This window comes from Hippocampus guttulatus, chromosome 4 (genome assembly GCF_054856545.1).
Source record: "Hippocampus guttulatus isolate MCC_2025c chromosome 4, RoL_Hgut_1.0, whole genome shotgun sequence".
Taxonomy (NCBI): Eukaryota; Metazoa; Chordata; class Actinopteri; order Syngnathiformes; family Syngnathidae; genus Hippocampus; species Hippocampus guttulatus.
This window is the reverse complement of record NC_141264.1, coordinates 21,874,936-21,892,428: the sequence shown is the minus strand read 5'-3', so window position 1 is coordinate 21,892,428 and position 17,493 is coordinate 21,874,936. Positions and strand designations below refer to the sequence as shown.

Sequence of the window (17,493 nt, the reverse complement as noted above, 5' to 3'; positions counted from 1 at the left end):
GGCAGAAATTCACTGGAAGACGGAGGGGAACACATCAGCCCCCAAAAGTGTGAGGGAACACACGAATCAATTTCCTATGGGATTTTAAGGCATTTTGTTAAGTGATTCCAGTTGGTGTTGATTACAAAATATATTTTTGTGCATATTGCAGTTTTGTAAACCCCAAATAAACCATGACACCTTTAAAGTAAGTACATTGCACACCTACAGCATTGCAGTTTCTTCTTCAAATTAGCATAATTATCATGATAGATGCATTATTAATGTATTTAATACATTGGTGATGCATGCACATCTTTAATTTGACCTACAGCTCTGATAATGGCATGGTAGAATTATTTTCTAATTAGGTTGCTTACAAGACATACACGCCCATGCTGACAAAACTTCACAGGCGTAGATTTTGCATAGCTGCTTTTTTCTTTGCCAACTTGATTGTCTCATTAGTGTAAAAAATAAAATAAAATGTTGACTCTATACAAAAACGTTTAAGCCAACATGTCGCAGTCAGCCTAAAAAGTTAAAATGCTGCATTTCGACATGGACTTTTTTTTTTAACTCTAGCAGCCTTTATTCAACTTGTGTGCACACTTCCTGACACGTAGCAGATGTTCTCATCTCAGGTCAAAAAAGTATTCACGATGAAAACTAGTATTTAATAAGTAATTCATGACTTTTGAACCGAAGATAATAGTGAGAAAAGAAGTGTAGATAGAACGATTTTATTAAATAACTTTGTACAAGTTCAAACAGGGCAAAGTGTTGATTGAACAAATATTAATTCTTTTTTTCCCAACTTATGTACAACAAAAACAGTTCAGAAGATATTAAGGCTGACGGATCGGCTCATCATCTTCCCGATGAGCCTCGAGGTGCTACTGCTGTTTCCCTTCTGCCCCGCGGAGCCTCTGGCCAGCTGAGCCTTCTGCAGCTCCCTAAACACACACCCACACCCTTATTATCAACATTGTGCTCCAAACAATACACCTACAATATTTCAAGGTTATAAATTGTGCTCAGAGAACTGGTATGGTGGTCCACGTAGTATTTTTTTAACTGCGTCATTTTACCCCAAGTTTTCTTTTCATGCCAAATTTGCAGGACATAAAAATGGGTTCAGCCCGACAAACAGAACCCGCCGTAAACCGACGACCCCCAGTGAACAAACAACGTCGTTTCTGTAGTTTGTCGAGCAACCACTCACCTTTCCAACAGGGCATTCTTGCACTTCAGGGCGTTGTTCTCCACTCTCAGCTGGTCGGCGCTACTCTTTGTGGCCGTCAGCAACACCGGGTGGCGGATGAGATCCGTGGCGGAAGGGCGGCAGGTGGGGTCGGGGTCGATCATCAGCTGGAAGACATCATTGCGATAAGTTAACGCCAGGGGGCTGGCAGCACTTGGTTTCAATGCAAACACATTCAAGCATATCAACGTGCAACGCCTTTATTTTTTTCGGGACCGAGAACGAGTAAAACCACTTACATTTGAATACTCACAAAACTGATAATGCCATTACATCTTGCATTGACATTAGAAAAGGGGATTCACTGTCATACTGTTCAGAAACACAAAACCTGAAATTTTAACCTGGCTTGCTTACCAAAAATCATTTTAATGTACCCATCTATAAATGTCTTGTTGTTGTCACCTGTTTCGAAGGTGCTTTCTGATTATTGTATTCATGTATGGCTCTGATGTGGGCCTTATAAATCAATCAACATATCAATCAATAACCCTCCAGATGTGAAGCTACGGCTGTGACGGCGCCATGTTGCACAATTTGGCCAATGTGCCGCTACGTATGGCGTCTTCATAACGGGGTCGCGCACACACCGTGAGGAGGCTGAGAAACTCCGGTGAGAGCACTTGGGGGACAGCGGGTAGTTTCCCCCGTCGGATCTCGTGCCAAGCGTCGCCGTTCCTGGGCAGAGGCTCGGACCCCGCCGCGCTGACCACCGTCAGGGCCAGGGCGAAGATGTCGGCCTTGGCCAGGTTGCTGCAGTCCTATGGAAGACCAGACGAAGCCAATCAGACTTTGGCGAAGAAAGATGATGACAACGTTTTTGTTTTTTTCAGTTTTGATGACAAACCTCCTGAAGAACTTCATTGGCCAAATATCTGCTGTCACCTTCTTCCACTTGATGATTACTGGCCTGCGTCACATGACCAAGATCACCTGCCAAGATGGAATAGATTTAATTGGATAATAAGAAGGAAAATTCTATGTATTTATTTTTATATACACTGGTGTTATGAGATTGTTTTGTGTCAATGCCAAAAGGGGAGTTTAATGATCTAGACCATTTGACTAAAGCCACGTCACGCCTTTCGGACTATTTGAGAATAAGTTATGTTGTGACCCACTGGTGAAAGGACACTTTGATCCTCTCCTCTTTCATCTATAACTGCTTCAGACAACAAAGTGTATGCAGAAAAGTGGTGAAGATTGCACGACTGTCTGTGTCCTATGTGTTGTGTTGTGTTATTTTGACTTCAAAATGGCGCCGCGAGAGTGGCTGCCTTTCCAGCAGCTCCTATATTTTGTTGTTCTACTTCTTCCTTTCATAACTTTGCTGCTGTGAATTGGGAATTTCTCCATTGCGAGACTAATAAAGGCTTTCTTATCTTATGATCGTGACAACCCCGCCCCCCCAAAAAATAACATGTCTAATTTAAACATAACCGTGCCAATTTCTAGAGTCTAGACCAGTGGTGTCAAACATACGGCCCGCGGGCCGGAACCGGCCCACAAGGAGGTTCGATCTGGCCGCAGGATAATTTAAAAGTGAAAAAAATACATTAAAGACACAGAACGAATATTTTAAATAAAATGCAATTTGTGGATTATCCGCTAGGGGGCACACTGTTTTTATCACAGTAGAAGACAACATTGTTTTGATCAGAGAAGAAAACAGCAGGCTCATTCTGTCACTGAGATAGACCCAACAGACCAAATGATATGGAAGCGCCAATTAATGCTTCTTTATACCAAAACAAAGGAAAGACATGATATTTTGGTGATTTATAGCACAGTATGGTATAATGTTAATGGTTCGGCCCACTTGACATCTACCGAGTCTGTAGATGGCCTACAATGTGAAACGAGTTTCACACCCCTGGTCTAGACAGTACAGAGTTGTCCAAGAAAAAAACCTGTATATAAATCAAACCTATTTTGTAGACCACATTAGTATTGAGGCCGTCCTCGTCATCGCCCTCGTCACAGCTGCCGACAGACTTGCGTGATATGAAGATGTTACCTTGTTAAAAAAAAAAAAAAAAAAAAAAAAAAAAAAAACACAATAAAATAACTGCCAAAACAAAACAATTTCCCCTGTTTGCTTCACATAAAAGCCTTCAACCAACTCACTGGGCTTGATGTCCATATGCACCAGCGACATGGAGTGGATGTACTTGAGTCCGCGGGCCACCTGGAGGAGCAGGTTCTTGAGCTCCAGCTCTGACAGGCGGGCGTGGCGCTGGGCATTGTCAGTCATCACGTCTGAGAGCGTTCCGCCATTGCAGTACTCGTTCTGGATCAGCATGTGGCCTTCTTCCGCCCACGCAGAGTAGTAGCGCACCACGTGCCGGTGCTGGCCGAGCACAGCGTGAGCATACACCTCGCGCAAAGCGTTTTGCCTGGACAGACGCAGTTGGGGGGGGGGGGCATTGTTAACGCCATGGGAAATGACCAGACTGCACTGGGACGAAGGTAGCCCGGCACATGTGTGTCGACCATGCTGCACTGGTTGCTAAGCGACTATACAGGTAGTAGCTTGGTGCCCTTTGCTGCTGGTGTGGACTTTATTATAAAAAGTCAAGTTTTTTGTGTTTTAAAAAAATAAAAAAATAAATAGATAGATAGATAAACACCAACATAAAACTTTTTCCAACCTTAATGTGACTTGTACAACTCAACTGAAAAATATTTCAATTGTGCAACCATATAATTTCAAGGATGTAATTTACAAAGGCCCGTGGTTCAAAACTCGACACTCACTCGTCCACTGATCCAGCCAAGGGCTTCTTGGAGCGCTTGATGGCGTAGAGACAGCCGTCCAATCGCTTGACGCATTTGTACACGGCGCCAAATTGGCCGCAGCCAATCCTCTCAAGCTCCAGGAATTCAGAGGCGTAGCGCGACATCATGTTGCTCTGCATCATGGTGACCCTCTTTGGAAGAGAAGCGCGTGTTAATAAACCCAATCGATGACTGAGGCAGGGCATCAATTAAAAAGGGACACCGTGACATAAAAATAACCGCCATCATAAATTACCTTGGACGGTGGCAAGATTTCCTTTTCGTCCTCGCCTTCACTTGCCTCCATGTCTTCACCGCTCGAGCTGTGTGGAGATCACAATTTACTCAGCATGTATAGCGTATTGACAGCAAAATAAAACAAGTTAACAAAAAAAAAAAAGTCACTCGGTTGGGTGCAGCAGCAGATTGCATGGTGGGCAAGGCGGAGCTTGGGGGTGTTCACAAGCACACGACAGAGTTTACGCTCAATCATGAGGTCTTGGTTCCCAGCCATCGGTTGGAGGTGAGCAACCTGCAGTGTAATCACCCGTTTTTTACGTGCAAATAAGTTGCAGCAAACCGTCACTATTTTGTGTTTTATTTTTTCGTGCATCCAATATACTGCTGACTTTAAAGCGATTTTTTTTTTTTAAGTTTTCACATGTAGGCGTGAATTTGGACTTCAGTGTCGCGCAACGTTGGGCTACTCAATTTTATTCATAGAGTGGGAATGTTACATTTAATATATGGCTTGATTAGACAATGTTCAATTTTCTTTTGTTTTTGTGTCAAACTGCGATTGGGGCTGACAAGCACCTCGAAAGTCAACACGCTTTGCCTCGTATTTGGCGAACTGCGCGAGCGCAAAAGCGAGAACGACGGAATCCTGTCACATACGCGATGCAGTGTGGCCTCTTCCTGTTGTTCCTTTGCTGCGTGGCCGACTGGATGAGCAAGGAGTCGGGGGTGAAGGGGTTGAAGTTGACCTGAGGCGTGTGACGTCTCCTGCCACTGTCGCTGTCTGTGTGAGACTTGGACAGAATCGCCACAGGTTCGCCAGTCTTCAAGAGCGAACCCTTCCCGCTGGAAGCCCTCACACGGGATAGAAGGCTCTGGATACACAAAACAGTCTTTTAGCTCCCATGTCCCCGCACAAAGCAGCTGAAAGTGGAACTCAAGTCAAAAGTCTTCTTTGCACCTTGTGACCACAACCAAGAAACGGGTGAGCCATGACAATTGCAATGCGAGCCTGGGGGCACTTTGACAGCAATTTCAGTCGGCAGCAGAGGGCAGTATAAAAACAAAATGAGTAAAAGGTTTTATGTGACAAGAGCCGCTTTCGATGACTTACATCTCGAACGCTCCAATGACATTGTATGAACGATGAATGACTGTTAATGTTAACTTCAACAACACCAGTGCTTGGCAGTGGTATGTTTACATTACCCTCAAATGCAGCATTTTGATTATTTTGCGGCATGTTGATTATTTTGCCAATTAATCGACGACTCAAATTACAAACAAGCATGCTTTCAAATCAACCCATTCATATAAAAAAAAGGACAATATTTGAAAGCGACAATCCAGAAAATGGGCAGAAATAATTGAATTATGATTCAGTTAATGCTTTGGTCCTTAGGATGTCATACAATGGGCAAAGATGTTGATCACGGTTTTCCAAAGTAAAAGCAAATGCTTTACTTTGACTCAACACAAAGATAAATCAGTCTACTTTTGTGGCAGACTATAGAAATCGGATATACACTGTTGAGAAATTTATATTATGAGCACCCAGACAGTTCCAAATCAAAAAAGGCATCTAAAGAAAACAATTAATACAAATGACTAGTGATTAAACTGGTAATCAATGAGCTGCCTGTTTACTCACTGTACGTCTAAAATGTGCACAACAATAATGCAATTCCCTTAAAAACTGGTTGTACTACCAGAATTGCTTTTTTCCTCACCGGATTTATTGTATTTTTTTTTCTTTTATTCACTTTGTTTTTTCAATCAAAAGTGTTTCACAAATGGAGAAAGGAGAACGTTGTCAGCTTCGTGTCATTTTAATGAAAATAATATATCAAGAGGAATGTTATAATCAGGATGTACAATTGTATGCATATCGCACAGCACTACTTCTGTGGATTTAAAAAAACGGGTAATCGATTGGTGCACAAGTAGTCTCAACCTGAACACAAATTAAATGTTGAGATTGGTTTAAATAAAAATGAAGCATACATTAACAGTTGTTTGGGGTGAAAATGCATAAAGAAAAAAAAGCACAGTCATTGTTTATGACAGTGCAGTTATTTCGTCATTACAGCAGTACTCCAGTACAGGAGACTGTTATGCAACAGCACCGTCGTTAGTGGGTCACTGGGTTGCCAACTGACATAGCAAAAACTGTTACCGTTCAAAACTCGCCGTGAGTCCTCCACAAAGTCGCCACATTACATTCTTGGGCCAATAAAAAACATGAATCGCTGGTGGGCGATTTCTTCTTACCTTTGGCGTGTGTGGTGTGTCAAAAAGTCGCAGTTTTCTCAAGGTTTTGTGGGGAGGTGTGTCGGGGCACGTCGGGATCGGCGAGCCCGATCCATCATTGTTAGTCCGGCAGTAAATCTGCTCCGGTGAGCCGGTAGTCAACCACGACGCTTTCTTTGGAGTCGGCGTGCAGGCGGCAAAGAGCTCCGAGCGCGGAGAAAGCAAATGCGATGGGGAGCCGAAGCCTTCTTCTGACCACATGTCGTCCCCGAACGACCGCCTCAACACTGGGCTTCCATCGCCGCCGCCCTCCATTAGCGTGTCGACGGCGCCGGTTCGCATCGCCGTCGGTGAGTCCAATTCGGTGAAGCCCGACTCGTTGACGTCCTCCAGCGAGTCACCCTCGCTGTCGCTCGCCGTGAAATGGAGTCTCTGGCGGACGGGACGAGATTTGGGCGAGGGGGAGTCCTGCCAATGGCGGCTGTAGCTCGACATCCTAGCCAAGTGGTTTTTACTCTCGGTAAAAACTTGGTCGTTGAAAATTAAACAAGAACTAGTTCTATTTTCCCCCACAAAACACCCCCCCCCCAATAAACTACCTTGAAGGAAGGTATTCCAGTCACCCACGTAAAAGTCCGTTAGCCCTGAAAAGGCTTTTTTTTAAAACTCCAGCCCACCACGTTGAAGAAGTTGGTCGTCCTAATGACACGTAAAAAAATAAAATAAAGTACCCGCACGAGTTGGGTATCGCCCTCTGTTCCAGCAGCTCAACTCGCTGTGAAACAGGTTACAAATAACCAGCAGGCAGTTATAAAAAATAAAAAAAACAGAACGTGAAAAAAGCCTCGCTAGAAATCCAGATTCGTGTCACGCGCGATGCAACGTACTTCCCGCGACCGTTAGTCACGTGGTACAGTGCAGCCAATCAGAGCGTGCCCGCGAAATCTGAAAAAAAAGGGCTTTCGAGATGAAAGAGTTGGGGGGCGTGGCGTGAAAAGTAGCCAACTTTTATTTGGGGGAATTGTTTGTAAGTAAACAATACGTCACCAACCTTTCATCACAACTTCAAAGGTGACGAAATAGATAACTGGTTCTAAAGGTAGTTGTCAGTGAGCTCCCTTAGATTTGATGTTACCCATTTTTTAGAATGTAATTAATAATTCAAGATATCGCAAATGAATTCATATTAATCAACGTATTAATCCTTACTTGACGTCATCTATTGTAACTCTCATGCATTGTTATATTGTATTATATATGCTAATTGTTATAAATTATTTTAAAGAACAATCTGGTAATATAAAAATAAAAACACCAACACTGGCAATAACAAGAGCTCCACTCCAATGCGAGACCTGATACTCAAAACCAGCCAGCGCCTCTCAGGAGGTCAGAATAATAAATCTGATGTATTATTATTCCAAAATGGCCTCTGAAAAATCATGATCTTCGTATATTTCCAAACGTAACTACATGGTTACATGTTCAAAATGTCTTTGAAAAAAACTACCGGTAATCGTAAATGCAATGGCACAAAATGCCAGTGGTCTCTCTTTGGTCGGCAATAATAATGACTCACCAGTCAGAATGAAGACGCTATAAAAATATGAATGGTATTTGACGCGAGAGGCCGTGTTAATTGCCGGTGGAAGTTGTGCTTATTTTGTAAGAGTGTGAGTATTTAGTCAATAAGTACGATGCTTCATGATTTTATTATTTTTTTCTTTTTTAATTACAAATAGCATTAGATGTACCCTGCACTGTGCATGATCATTAGAAAGCATACCCACACCCCATAATCTGTTTGGTTGAGAGACAAAATAGTCCAGTTATCAAAATCCTATGTACACTTAAAAACAAAGTTCTTTTGCATGTAGCGGCGGAGGGTAGGACAACTCTGAAGGAAGACTTGCGAGTTTGCGTTTGCTTCTTTTTTTTTTTTTTTCCAACTTGGTACTGAATCCCATCCGATATCAATCGTCCAGGCCGGGCGATTCCCCTTGCTGAATTCTCGAGGCTATTCGGATGGCTTCCTCCAACGAAGGCTGATCGCTTAGCTGCGCAGATTTAAAAAAAAAAAAAAAAAGATTCATAAGGAAAACATTCTATCATTATTCATCCAGGTTTCTTTTTACATGGCTACTATTTCTCACTTGTCACAAAAAAAACATTTTATTCTAAAAATCCATGACACACACACAAAAAAACATGATCTTTCATGGTCACAATCTCAAAAAGCCTTGATCTATTATAATAATAATAATAATAATATATTTTATTTATAAGCGCCTTTCAAGACACCCAAGGACACTTTACAATAACAAAAAACACAAAACAATACGGGTTGAGCAGCGGCAGCCAAAACGCGCCAGCGTTCACTCAACCCTTTTGACACTAAACCAGATGAGAACAGATTAAAATCTGTTTTTGCACTCCCGCTTTGAGATGACGTTGATCAGTATTTCATTAAGTACCAACCTGCACAGCAATGTGAGTGCCATTGGAGGTGGCCAGTAAGGTGACTGGGTGAATCTCTTCCTGCTCATGGCTATAAGTGGCCTCCTCGACACTTTCAAAGGAAGTCATGCCGGGCGTCATGATGGCCACCTGGGGGGTTCAAACATACACTCAAAATTAGGGGGGGGGGGTCAAAGTTTACCAAGTCCAGACCAAAAAAAATAAAATAAATGAGAGGAGTCGAATAGTTTCTTTTAACCAATTAGCTAATGAACTCACTTTTTTTTTATTTCAGTAATTTTGCTTTTATTTATGACCTTTTTTCATTTCATTCATCTTCCAAACCGCTTCATCCTCACTAGGGTCGCGGGGGGAGCTGGAGCCTATCCCAGCTGTCTTCGGGCAGTAGGCGGGGGACACCCTGAATTGGTTGCCAGCCAATCGCAGGGCACACAGAGACAAACAACCATGCACTCCCACCTAGGGACAATTTAGAGTGTTCAATCAGCCTGCCACGCATGTTTTTGGAATGTGGGAGGAAACCGGAGTGCCCGGAGAAAACCCACGCAGGTGATCTAATGGTTCAATGAGAGAAGACGCTTATATCGTTAACCAATGCTAACACAGTAGTAAAGTCATCATTATAGTAAATATGTTTGCAAAAAAAACAACTTATAGGCCGTAAATGTAAAATAATGAAAAATACTTTTAAGTATGGCAGTAAGTGCCAGTAATATAATATGTAAGAAAAAAAAAACACATTCACCTGAGAGAAGACACTTTGACATTCACATCATATGAAAAGGTGAAAAATTAAGAGTCATTAAGAGTAGAGTAAGCCCTTTTGGTGCTTGCGTATCAATACTGCATTTATAGAGATAAACCTGAACGTGTTCAATGAACTTTGGCCGTACTCAATTTTGAGTACAGCAATGCATTTATTTTTATCTCAGTTCCCTTTAGGGAACTGGAACACAGATGCCTATTTATTTGCAGATTCATTGGTAACCATGCTAATTTTGGAATGAGTTAAAGTATGTATTGTACTCACAAGAAGTTTAGGATATTGGGGTTCCACGTGAAATTTCAGGATGAACCTATTATGCACTATGATCTTTATGGGTGAACTTAATTTGACCTTCTCTCAGATTTTTAATTCACATGTCAAACTGTTCAATGTTTCAGTATTATTTGCACAACTTGCTGTTCTACATTACATCATTATGTTTTTGTTTTTACCTGAGCACCCTGCGTGGCCAATTCGTGGGCCGGGATGGTTATGGTGGTGCCTTCTTGGGTCACCATGGTGATGGTGCCGCCCATGGCTTGTAAGTCCGCTTCAGAGATGCTCACCTGGGAAGGCAGAGCGAGAACACAACAATAAATGATCAAAATCTGTGAGTGCGTGTGTATATCCAGCTTCAGGCTCAAATGATACCTGCTGTTGAGTCCCGTCCGGCTGAGTCACCACTGCGACGTGTTGCTGGGCAACCACGTCGGCGTTCTCCACAGGAATGTGCTTGGAGCCCGTGTCGTCTTCCTCCAACACCGCCGCAGTCGTCGGGTAGATCACACTGGGGTCATCAATGGCGTCTGGAAACATGACAAAGACCTTTAATGTGATTTTAAGCGTAATCCTGTAACGAAGTGCTTAGGGGTTCATAGTATGGGGGAGGGGGGGCGAAGGAGTATCGCACTTCCTCCTGCTGCAAAAACCAATTCCTACATCGACATGCAAGACGTTCTACTCACCCGTGGGCGGCTCAAAGTAGGCCTCCTGCTCCTCCTCGATGGGCTCCGTGTCATTGTGGGCAGTGCGCTTATGCATAGCCAGCGTGGAGATCTGCTTGTAGGTCTTTCCGCAGTGGTTGCAGTTGTACGGCTTGCACGGCGTGTGGACCACGTGGTGCTTGTAGAGGCTCGAGTATTCTGTGAAGCGTTTCTCACATCCGGGCACAGTGCACACGTACGGCTTCTCCCCTGAACACGACACAAATGAATGATAATATTAACGCTTTGTTTCTATTGTCCTCAATGGAAATGTTTGTCGCTTAGACAAAGACATACTCCAATGTCCAAGCCGACAAAAAGGAGACGTAAAATGGGCTTTTGAATGTTTGATCTCTGGAGCGCCTACCTGCCCATCAAGTGAAAAACTTACCTATCCACACACACGCACAGAATTAAAAAAAAGTGAAAGTCACTGTATCGTGGATGTTTGAACCTTAACATTGCACTAATATGTTGGAGACGCAGGTTTCATGTATTCACTGCAAAGAACTCACATCATGTATTCACTGCAAAGAACTCACACTGACTACCACTAGAGGGAGCCCACAGGAAGCAGTGGCCTGAAACGTTGCCTGTTCCACTTATCATAGAATTTACTTGGGAAGAAATTACTCCCAAAAATCTCAATGGAAAATATGGCGCAAGAACTAGCAACATCAAGGTTGCAATGGGCCTCGAAGATAGCGCTGCACTTCAAGAGAAAATTACCGGTGTGGATCCTCATGTGGTTCTTGTAGTTGGTGGCGCTGGCGAATGAGCGGCCGCAGTTTGGTTCGGAGCAGTAATACGGCCGCTCGCCCGTGTGAGTGCGGATGTGTACTTTGCGGATGTTGGAGGTGGTGAAGGACCGGCCGCAGCCCTCCACCGGACACTTGAACGGCTTCTCTCCTGCAACGCCACAAAAACGGAGATTTCAGGGACTTGCTTACCAGCGACAGAACAATGACTATCGATACCAACAAAGTCACACGGTTCCTGTGCGTTACATACATTTGTTCAAATAACTGCAGGGAAATCCAAATCCAACCAAGACCGGATTTTTTTTTTTTGCCCACATCATGGTCATGGTTGCGTACCTGTGTGTGTGCGGGTGTGCTTCTGAAGATCTCCCGAAGTTTTGAAAGACTTGCAACAGTTGAGCTCCTGACAACGATAGGGCTTCTCGCCAGTGTGCGTGCGGGAGTGACTCTTGAGGCCATAACCTTGAAAAAAAAAGGCAAGGAAAAAAAATACATACACTAGTTATTTTGTGAACAAAGGAGGACTTTGACTGACTATGAATTCACATTTAAAAAATATATGTATTTTCTCATCAAAAAGAGGTTTAAAGGAGACATTTAACAAACTTTACAATTGTCCGTAGGTAACTAAGGACTAGGAAAGGCTCCTTCTCACACGCAACCCTAGTGAGGATATGCGAGATAGAAGATGGTTAGCTCCTGCTGTGTCATCATGAAGTCAACGAGAAAACACTTTTAAAGCAAGTGTCCAATAATGTCACACAAAAAAATAAATAAAAAAAGACTAGATTTGTTGCTGGAGGGGCAAGAAAAGTAGCTGAATTGGCAACCGTGACTAAGTAGTGTTTGCGTTGACCAACACCTTGGCTTGACCTCGAATTGTTATGCCTCGACTTATTTTGTCTTTTTTGTGTATTTTGACTGAAAAATGTCACAGACCTTTTAAGACGCATGCACTCCAAAATGTGACAAGAAAAAAAAGACATGTCTAACCTAAAGCTGTACGAGAAACCCTACCTGTTGCAAACTTCTTCCCGCATCCCGGATATTCGCACATGTATGGCTTGTCTCCGGTATGCGAGCGTTCGTGCACCTGCGTCAACACAAATGCATTAATGAGGCTTGTTGTGGATAACAAAGTATGTCCAAAAAAACCCCCCAAGAAAACAAATAATTGACCGAGTGACAGCTTGTAACTCCAAACATTCATAATTGCTGCACTTCTCAGTACCACTGCAAACATATTGACAGAACAAACCTTGAGATGGTGTGCAGTGGTGTACAACTTTCCGCAGTCCTCGTGCTCGCAGCGGTATGACTTCTCGCCCACGTTGGCCACCCTCCTGTTCTCCTGACCCTGTAGCACAATCTGGCAGACAAGAAAAAAAAATAAAAAAACACCATTAACCTCAAAACGGATAAAGGCTCTGGAAATGAATGATATTCTTCCATACCCGCATGTGCACGCCATTGTCTGCCTCCACTCTACCGTAGGGAACCAAAGGATTCTCGATGTTCTCCACCTGAGCAGAAATGATGCCTGCGAGTTAACCGAAGTTGAGGATTTTTCCTTCCTTTCCAATCACTGCCAAAAATGTTTAAGTTGTGATGTGATGGTAATCGGAGCGCACTCTGACAGGCCCTCGGTGACCACAAGCTTCAAAGTACAATATGTGGCACTTTTATTTTGAAAGTTGTGCTTTTATTTTATGCGCACGCTAGTTCAAGCAAGGTGGCAAGCATGAACTACAACTTGTGTCAGCAGTGGTGTCATCTTAGCAACTTTTCCATCCCCCTACTTTCCACTTATCTACACATTTGGGAATCCGGACTAGGAACGGCTAATATTTGCTTGTGCCGATGCACAAAATTAATGTGATTATTTCTCAAGTGTAAAAATGTCACTTTGATGACCGCCTATAATTTTGTATTTCCGAACAACAATGCGTATATCTATAAAACGAAGCAAATGCGCTTTTTCTAAATGCATCAAAAATAATACGGACAAAATTGGAGGTCAGCATGTTGGCTTGGCCCCCAGCAAGTGTTCCAGTTTCTCATGGGGCCCCGTTTGCAAAATGAATTGCCCACCTCTGGTGTAGGGTCTCTCACATTTAAAAAAATGGGTTAAGATGTTAAAAATTGGTTTGTGTGCACTGCGCCTTAGCTCTGGATAGAGTAGATACACAAAAGGGAATAGCTTCGCTCACCTTGGTGGTGTATTGCTCCAGCACACTGATGGTGTCGGGGTCGATGGCGGTGGCCTCAGCCTGCAGGTCAGCGATGGTGCCGTCGGCCTGAATGGCCAGGATGGTGTTGGGCTGCGGCATATGCACCGTATGTTGGATGTAGGCCGTGCTGCCGTCTTCCAGCTGCACCTCCTGCAGACCGCCTTGCTCGTACGTTTCTGCTTCACAATAGAAGCGGATACAAATGTTTTTTTCCTGTATACTTATTTTCATTACTTCCAACAACTATTCCTTCCATCACTGCAATTTATATCAGTAGATGGGAGGGGTACCTTGATCCGTTTCATGAGATGTGCGCTGGCTGATGTTTTGAAAGGCAAAATATCATCACACATAAGGACATAATTAAGCCTTGGGCCTTTTTGTAGGCCATGTACAGACTGTAGTTTAAAAAAAAAAAGTATTTTGCTTTTTTAAAACAGATTAAAATTTTAACATTGGTTCGTATTAGTATAAAAGTCAACAGAAAGTATACATTTAAATCTGATGTTGGCTATAACAAATTAGACAACGCACCACACCCGTGGGAAGTTTCATACATGATCTTTAACTAAAGTGAGAAAGACACAAATGGCAACGACCTACATGCCAACATAATATTAAAATACTTTTTTTTTTCAACTTTACCTTTTGGTGTGTGTATGAAGGCTGTTGTTCCATCTTCAAGCTGAACTGCCTGTCCGTCTTCCAGCTGCAAACTGTCTCCTCCTGGAATGTTCAACAACACTTGATTTCTCAGCAAATCCCAAACATACGTGATGTGTAAACTGGCGACGACGCTGAGGTGGCACCTGCTTTGGGCATGGACACGTGCCGGACGTAGGCGGCCGATCCGTCCTCCAACTGGATCACCTGGCCGTCCATGATTTGCCCGTCGGAGAAGGCCGGCTTGGCTTCCCGCTGGATGTAGGCAGTGGAGCCATCCACAAGCGTGACGGCCTGAAGGCTCACCGTGTCCATGGTGTCCATCTGATCGCCATCTGGTGAGGAAACACAACTTTTGAGACCCACAAGGAAACCTTCGACACTGACTGTTGCCCCCGGATGCAACGTTATCAAACTCCATTTTATGTATTACTCATCCATGTCACATTATTGAATGTACTTTCATTTGACGGTCATTAATCGCACGTCATTTTTTCAGCCACAGGTACAAATGATATGATAAATATATGGGTATTAAACTGCAAAACACGGTTTGGTGGCAGTTAGCTGGATGTCTCTTGGTACCCAGGAACGCATTTTGTGTTTTGCTATCGTTGACGCTATACGCTAAGCTAGAAGGGAGGAACATATCATCATCAAGGCTTATTATTCAGCCTTGGTGAAAGTCTGCGCTCTGCTCGATGCCTTTGTTCTGGTGTGTTACTCGATCTTTGTGAAGCTGGAGTGAATACAACTTTTGTGTTGGGTGTGAGCAGTAGCACAACACATGAACCCCTTTCACACAGCCATCGTGCCTTCTGCGTGGCTGTTCTGTACAAGCACTGACACAGAATCGTGGTGGGACATACTGTGTATGGTATTCCAAGATGCCGAACCAGGAGTTTGATACAGTAAGAAAAACAAGCAGGCATCATCCAGCCATCTGACCGACTTTGCTGGGCTCCGTCTAAAAAGGTAAATATATGTCATGTGTTGTCTAGCCAAGTCAATCTCTGGACAATAATCCAATAGAGCATTTCTCCTCCTGAAGAGGGAGACTGAAGGGAGAAACCAATAAGAAGTGAAAGAGGCTGCAGTTAAGGACTGGAAAAGCATTTCAAATGATGAATACAACAGTCTGGTGAAGGTTTGCTACAGTTATTGCAAACAGTTGTGCCACCTAATCTGAAATAATATTCACTTGTGTCTGTAATATTCAGTTTATGTCTGTTCCAATGTTTTTGCTCAGGTGAAAAGTGGGTGAATTTCAAACAAAAGGTGCTCTGTCCTGAGTTGTTGAACACATCCACATGTAAATAACATGAAATAAAAGCTGGAATTCTGAACTTTTTTCTCATTCATCTTTTGATCTGAAATCCAAACGTCTTCAGTATACAGCAAAAACACAGACCTGGGCTCTCGTTCAACTCACCTGCCACAGTCACTGCTTCGGTCAGGCAAAGCGTGACGGGTTGACCGTCTGCATCGTGAAACTCCGTCATTCCTTGGGAGTCCCGGTTGAGCTGCGCCAAGAGCATGCTTCAGCCGCTGCCATGACACAACACATGAGTGATGAGCGTACAGAAAAGTTGTAATCTGGCAGCAGTGCTGATAAAACTATTTGTCGCCAAGATAAATTGCGCCACTGAACATACAAAGGCATATGACACACAAAGTGGAAAAGGTTGCTCCGGCAACACGACATAACATCCCTGTTCGGTCGACTTTCGAATCGACTTCTACAGTTTTTGTGGGTTCATTTTCAATAATTGTGTCTTGTGTAAGCCACCCACTCCCCCCTAAAAAAAAAAATTAATTGAGATAAGTGTCTGGTAAATTTCCATAGGAAGTTTGGGGAATTGGGAAAACATTTTTTGAAAGTACTAAGTATAAAAACATGTACTTGTATTAAAATCACATTTTTATGTGTCGGCGATTCTTTTGTTGGGATTGTATACTTCCAAATATATAAACCAATAAAAAGATTCAGGATACATTATGAGAGAACTCCACAATTGTAAATGTGGGCCACCTTGAAAAATTTATTAAATTATCTGTTTTGGCACAATTAAGGACACCTGTGCTTAAAATGGACGTCCATAACATGGAGGCTCATCTTAAAAATTCAGCCTTTCAAGTTTCTAACTTCCATACGCTTACACTTAACCATTTCATCGGTTTACCAACCAGTTTATGTTGCTTTTGACGCTCTACATGTGAATATGGACATATAACTATGTTTCATTATATAGTGGGCAGTTGCTTTTATTCAACACTTGTCACACTTCAGAGCGCCCAAATGCACACTTGGATCGAGGAGTTAGCATCCATGCTAACTGCGGCAGCTAAGCGCTATCACGACTTTGTAAGGCGTCGTTCCGCTTAACGTGAATATTGTCACGAACTCGTCTACTAAGTGTGCTCTACTCGGCCCTCGTACGCTCATTTGATGATAGCCTAAGTGCTAAAAAGTGAGCTAACAACGGCTAGCCGCTGAGCTTGCCACCGCTTATTCGCGTGAAGTCGACAAGACGGGCTCATTAATGATAACATAAGCATTTTTCGCCCGTCGTCGACATGTCAATGTTATCAACGACGATATAAACGACATTCTCCGTTCGTCTTATGAGCTCCGGCCGCGGACAGCCACACCCTCTGGCTGGGTGACGGCAGTGGGAATACTGCACACTGGGTAAAAACCAATTTATATACGAACCTTGGGAAAAAATTTCCAACAATTCCTCCTGTTCGACCACCATGCACCAGTGCAGGAAACACTCGACACCCGGAACGTGTATGAAAACATGACGTTCCTGGCGATGGCCCGCCTCCTCCGTATTTACCTGCATTCCGATTGGCCGACACTTGAAAGGCTGTCTTGCATTGGCCGAAATGAACGTCTAACATTTACATCAACTCTCAGTAAACGGGTGAGAACTCGGCAAGAATACGATGGCGTTTCAGCCATATTAGAAGGGGCGAATATGCCCTTTAATTTATGGAATAAGAAGGGTTTTAACTTGTTGTGTTTTTGTGCATATCTGCGTTATGCAAGTGTTGTTTGGTGCAGTTCGTTGTCTTCTTGTTTTTGTGCATTATGTAT

General features: G+C 43.2%; 2 protein-coding genes across 5 annotated transcripts; both read right to left on the bottom strand.

The window, feature by feature from the left end:
• Positions 1 to 706: 706 nt before the first annotated feature.
• Positions 707 to 7,396, bottom strand: wee1 (WEE1 G2 checkpoint kinase). The gene is made up of 10 exons (XM_086110020.1): positions 6,530 to 7,396; positions 4,919 to 5,133; positions 4,278 to 4,344; positions 4,001 to 4,173; positions 3,371 to 3,639; positions 3,171 to 3,260; positions 2,091 to 2,176; positions 1,834 to 2,004; positions 1,205 to 1,350; positions 707 to 935 (listed from the first exon to the last, which is right to left on the bottom strand). The coding sequence occupies exons 1-10, from the start codon at positions 7,001 to 7,003 to the stop codon at positions 818 to 820; spliced, it is 1,809 nt and encodes a 602-aa protein (XP_085966146.1). The 5' UTR covers positions 7,004 to 7,396; the 3' UTR covers positions 707 to 817.
• An 805-nt stretch (positions 7,397 to 8,201) lies between these two features.
• On the bottom strand, positions 8,202 to 17,188 carry znf143b (zinc finger protein 143b). 4 transcript variants are annotated; one of them, XM_086109686.1, is made up of 15 exons: positions 17,107 to 17,188; positions 15,823 to 15,938; positions 14,537 to 14,725; positions 14,373 to 14,453; positions 13,707 to 13,906; positions 12,951 to 13,019; positions 12,755 to 12,865; positions 12,514 to 12,589; positions 11,833 to 11,958; positions 11,465 to 11,644; positions 10,718 to 10,945; positions 10,404 to 10,558; positions 10,205 to 10,318; positions 8,987 to 9,115; positions 8,202 to 8,565 (listed from the first exon to the last, which is right to left on the bottom strand). In XM_086109686.1, the coding sequence occupies exons 2-15, from the start codon at positions 15,926 to 15,928 to the stop codon at positions 8,482 to 8,484; spliced, it is 1,848 nt and encodes a 615-aa protein (XP_085965812.1). In that variant the 5' UTR covers positions 15,929 to 15,938; positions 17,107 to 17,188; the 3' UTR covers positions 8,202 to 8,481. The 4 variants fall into 4 exon arrangements, with proteins under 4 accessions (XP_085965812.1, XP_085965813.1, XP_085965811.1 ...); XM_086109687.1 differs by lacking the exon at positions 17,107 to 17,188 and adding an exon at positions 16,578 to 17,072; XM_086109685.1 differs by lacking the exon at positions 17,107 to 17,188 and having other exon boundaries at positions 15,823 to 17,072.
• Between the last annotated feature and the right edge of the window lie 305 nt (positions 17,189 to 17,493).

Excerpts from the sequence above, each read along its gene's own strand:
- wee1 (XM_086110020.1), bottom strand. The coding sequence starts at position 7,003 with ATGTCGAGCTACAGCCGCCATTGGCAGGACTCCCCCTCGCCCAAATCT. Across the intron at positions 3,640-4,000 it reads TTGGCTGGATCAGTGGACGA|GCAAAACGCTTTGCGCGAGG; the intron begins GTGAGTGTCGAG and ends GCGTCTGTCCAG. Across the intron at positions 3,261-3,370 it reads GCATATGGACATCAAGCCCA|GTAACATCTTCATATCACGC; the intron begins GTGAGTTGGTTG and ends TTTTTTAACAAG.
- znf143b (XM_086109686.1), bottom strand. The coding sequence starts at position 15,928 with ATGCTCTTGGCGCAGCTCAACCGGGACTCCCAAGGAATGACGGAGTTT. Across the intron at positions 13,907-14,372 it reads CTTCATACACACACCAAAAG|CAGAAACGTACGAGCAAGGC; the intron begins GTAAAGTTGAAA and ends TCTATTGTGAAG. Across the intron at positions 8,566-8,986 it reads GCACTCACATTGCTGTGCAG|CTAAGCGATCAGCCTTCGTT; the intron begins GTTGGTACTTAA and ends AAATCTGCGCAG.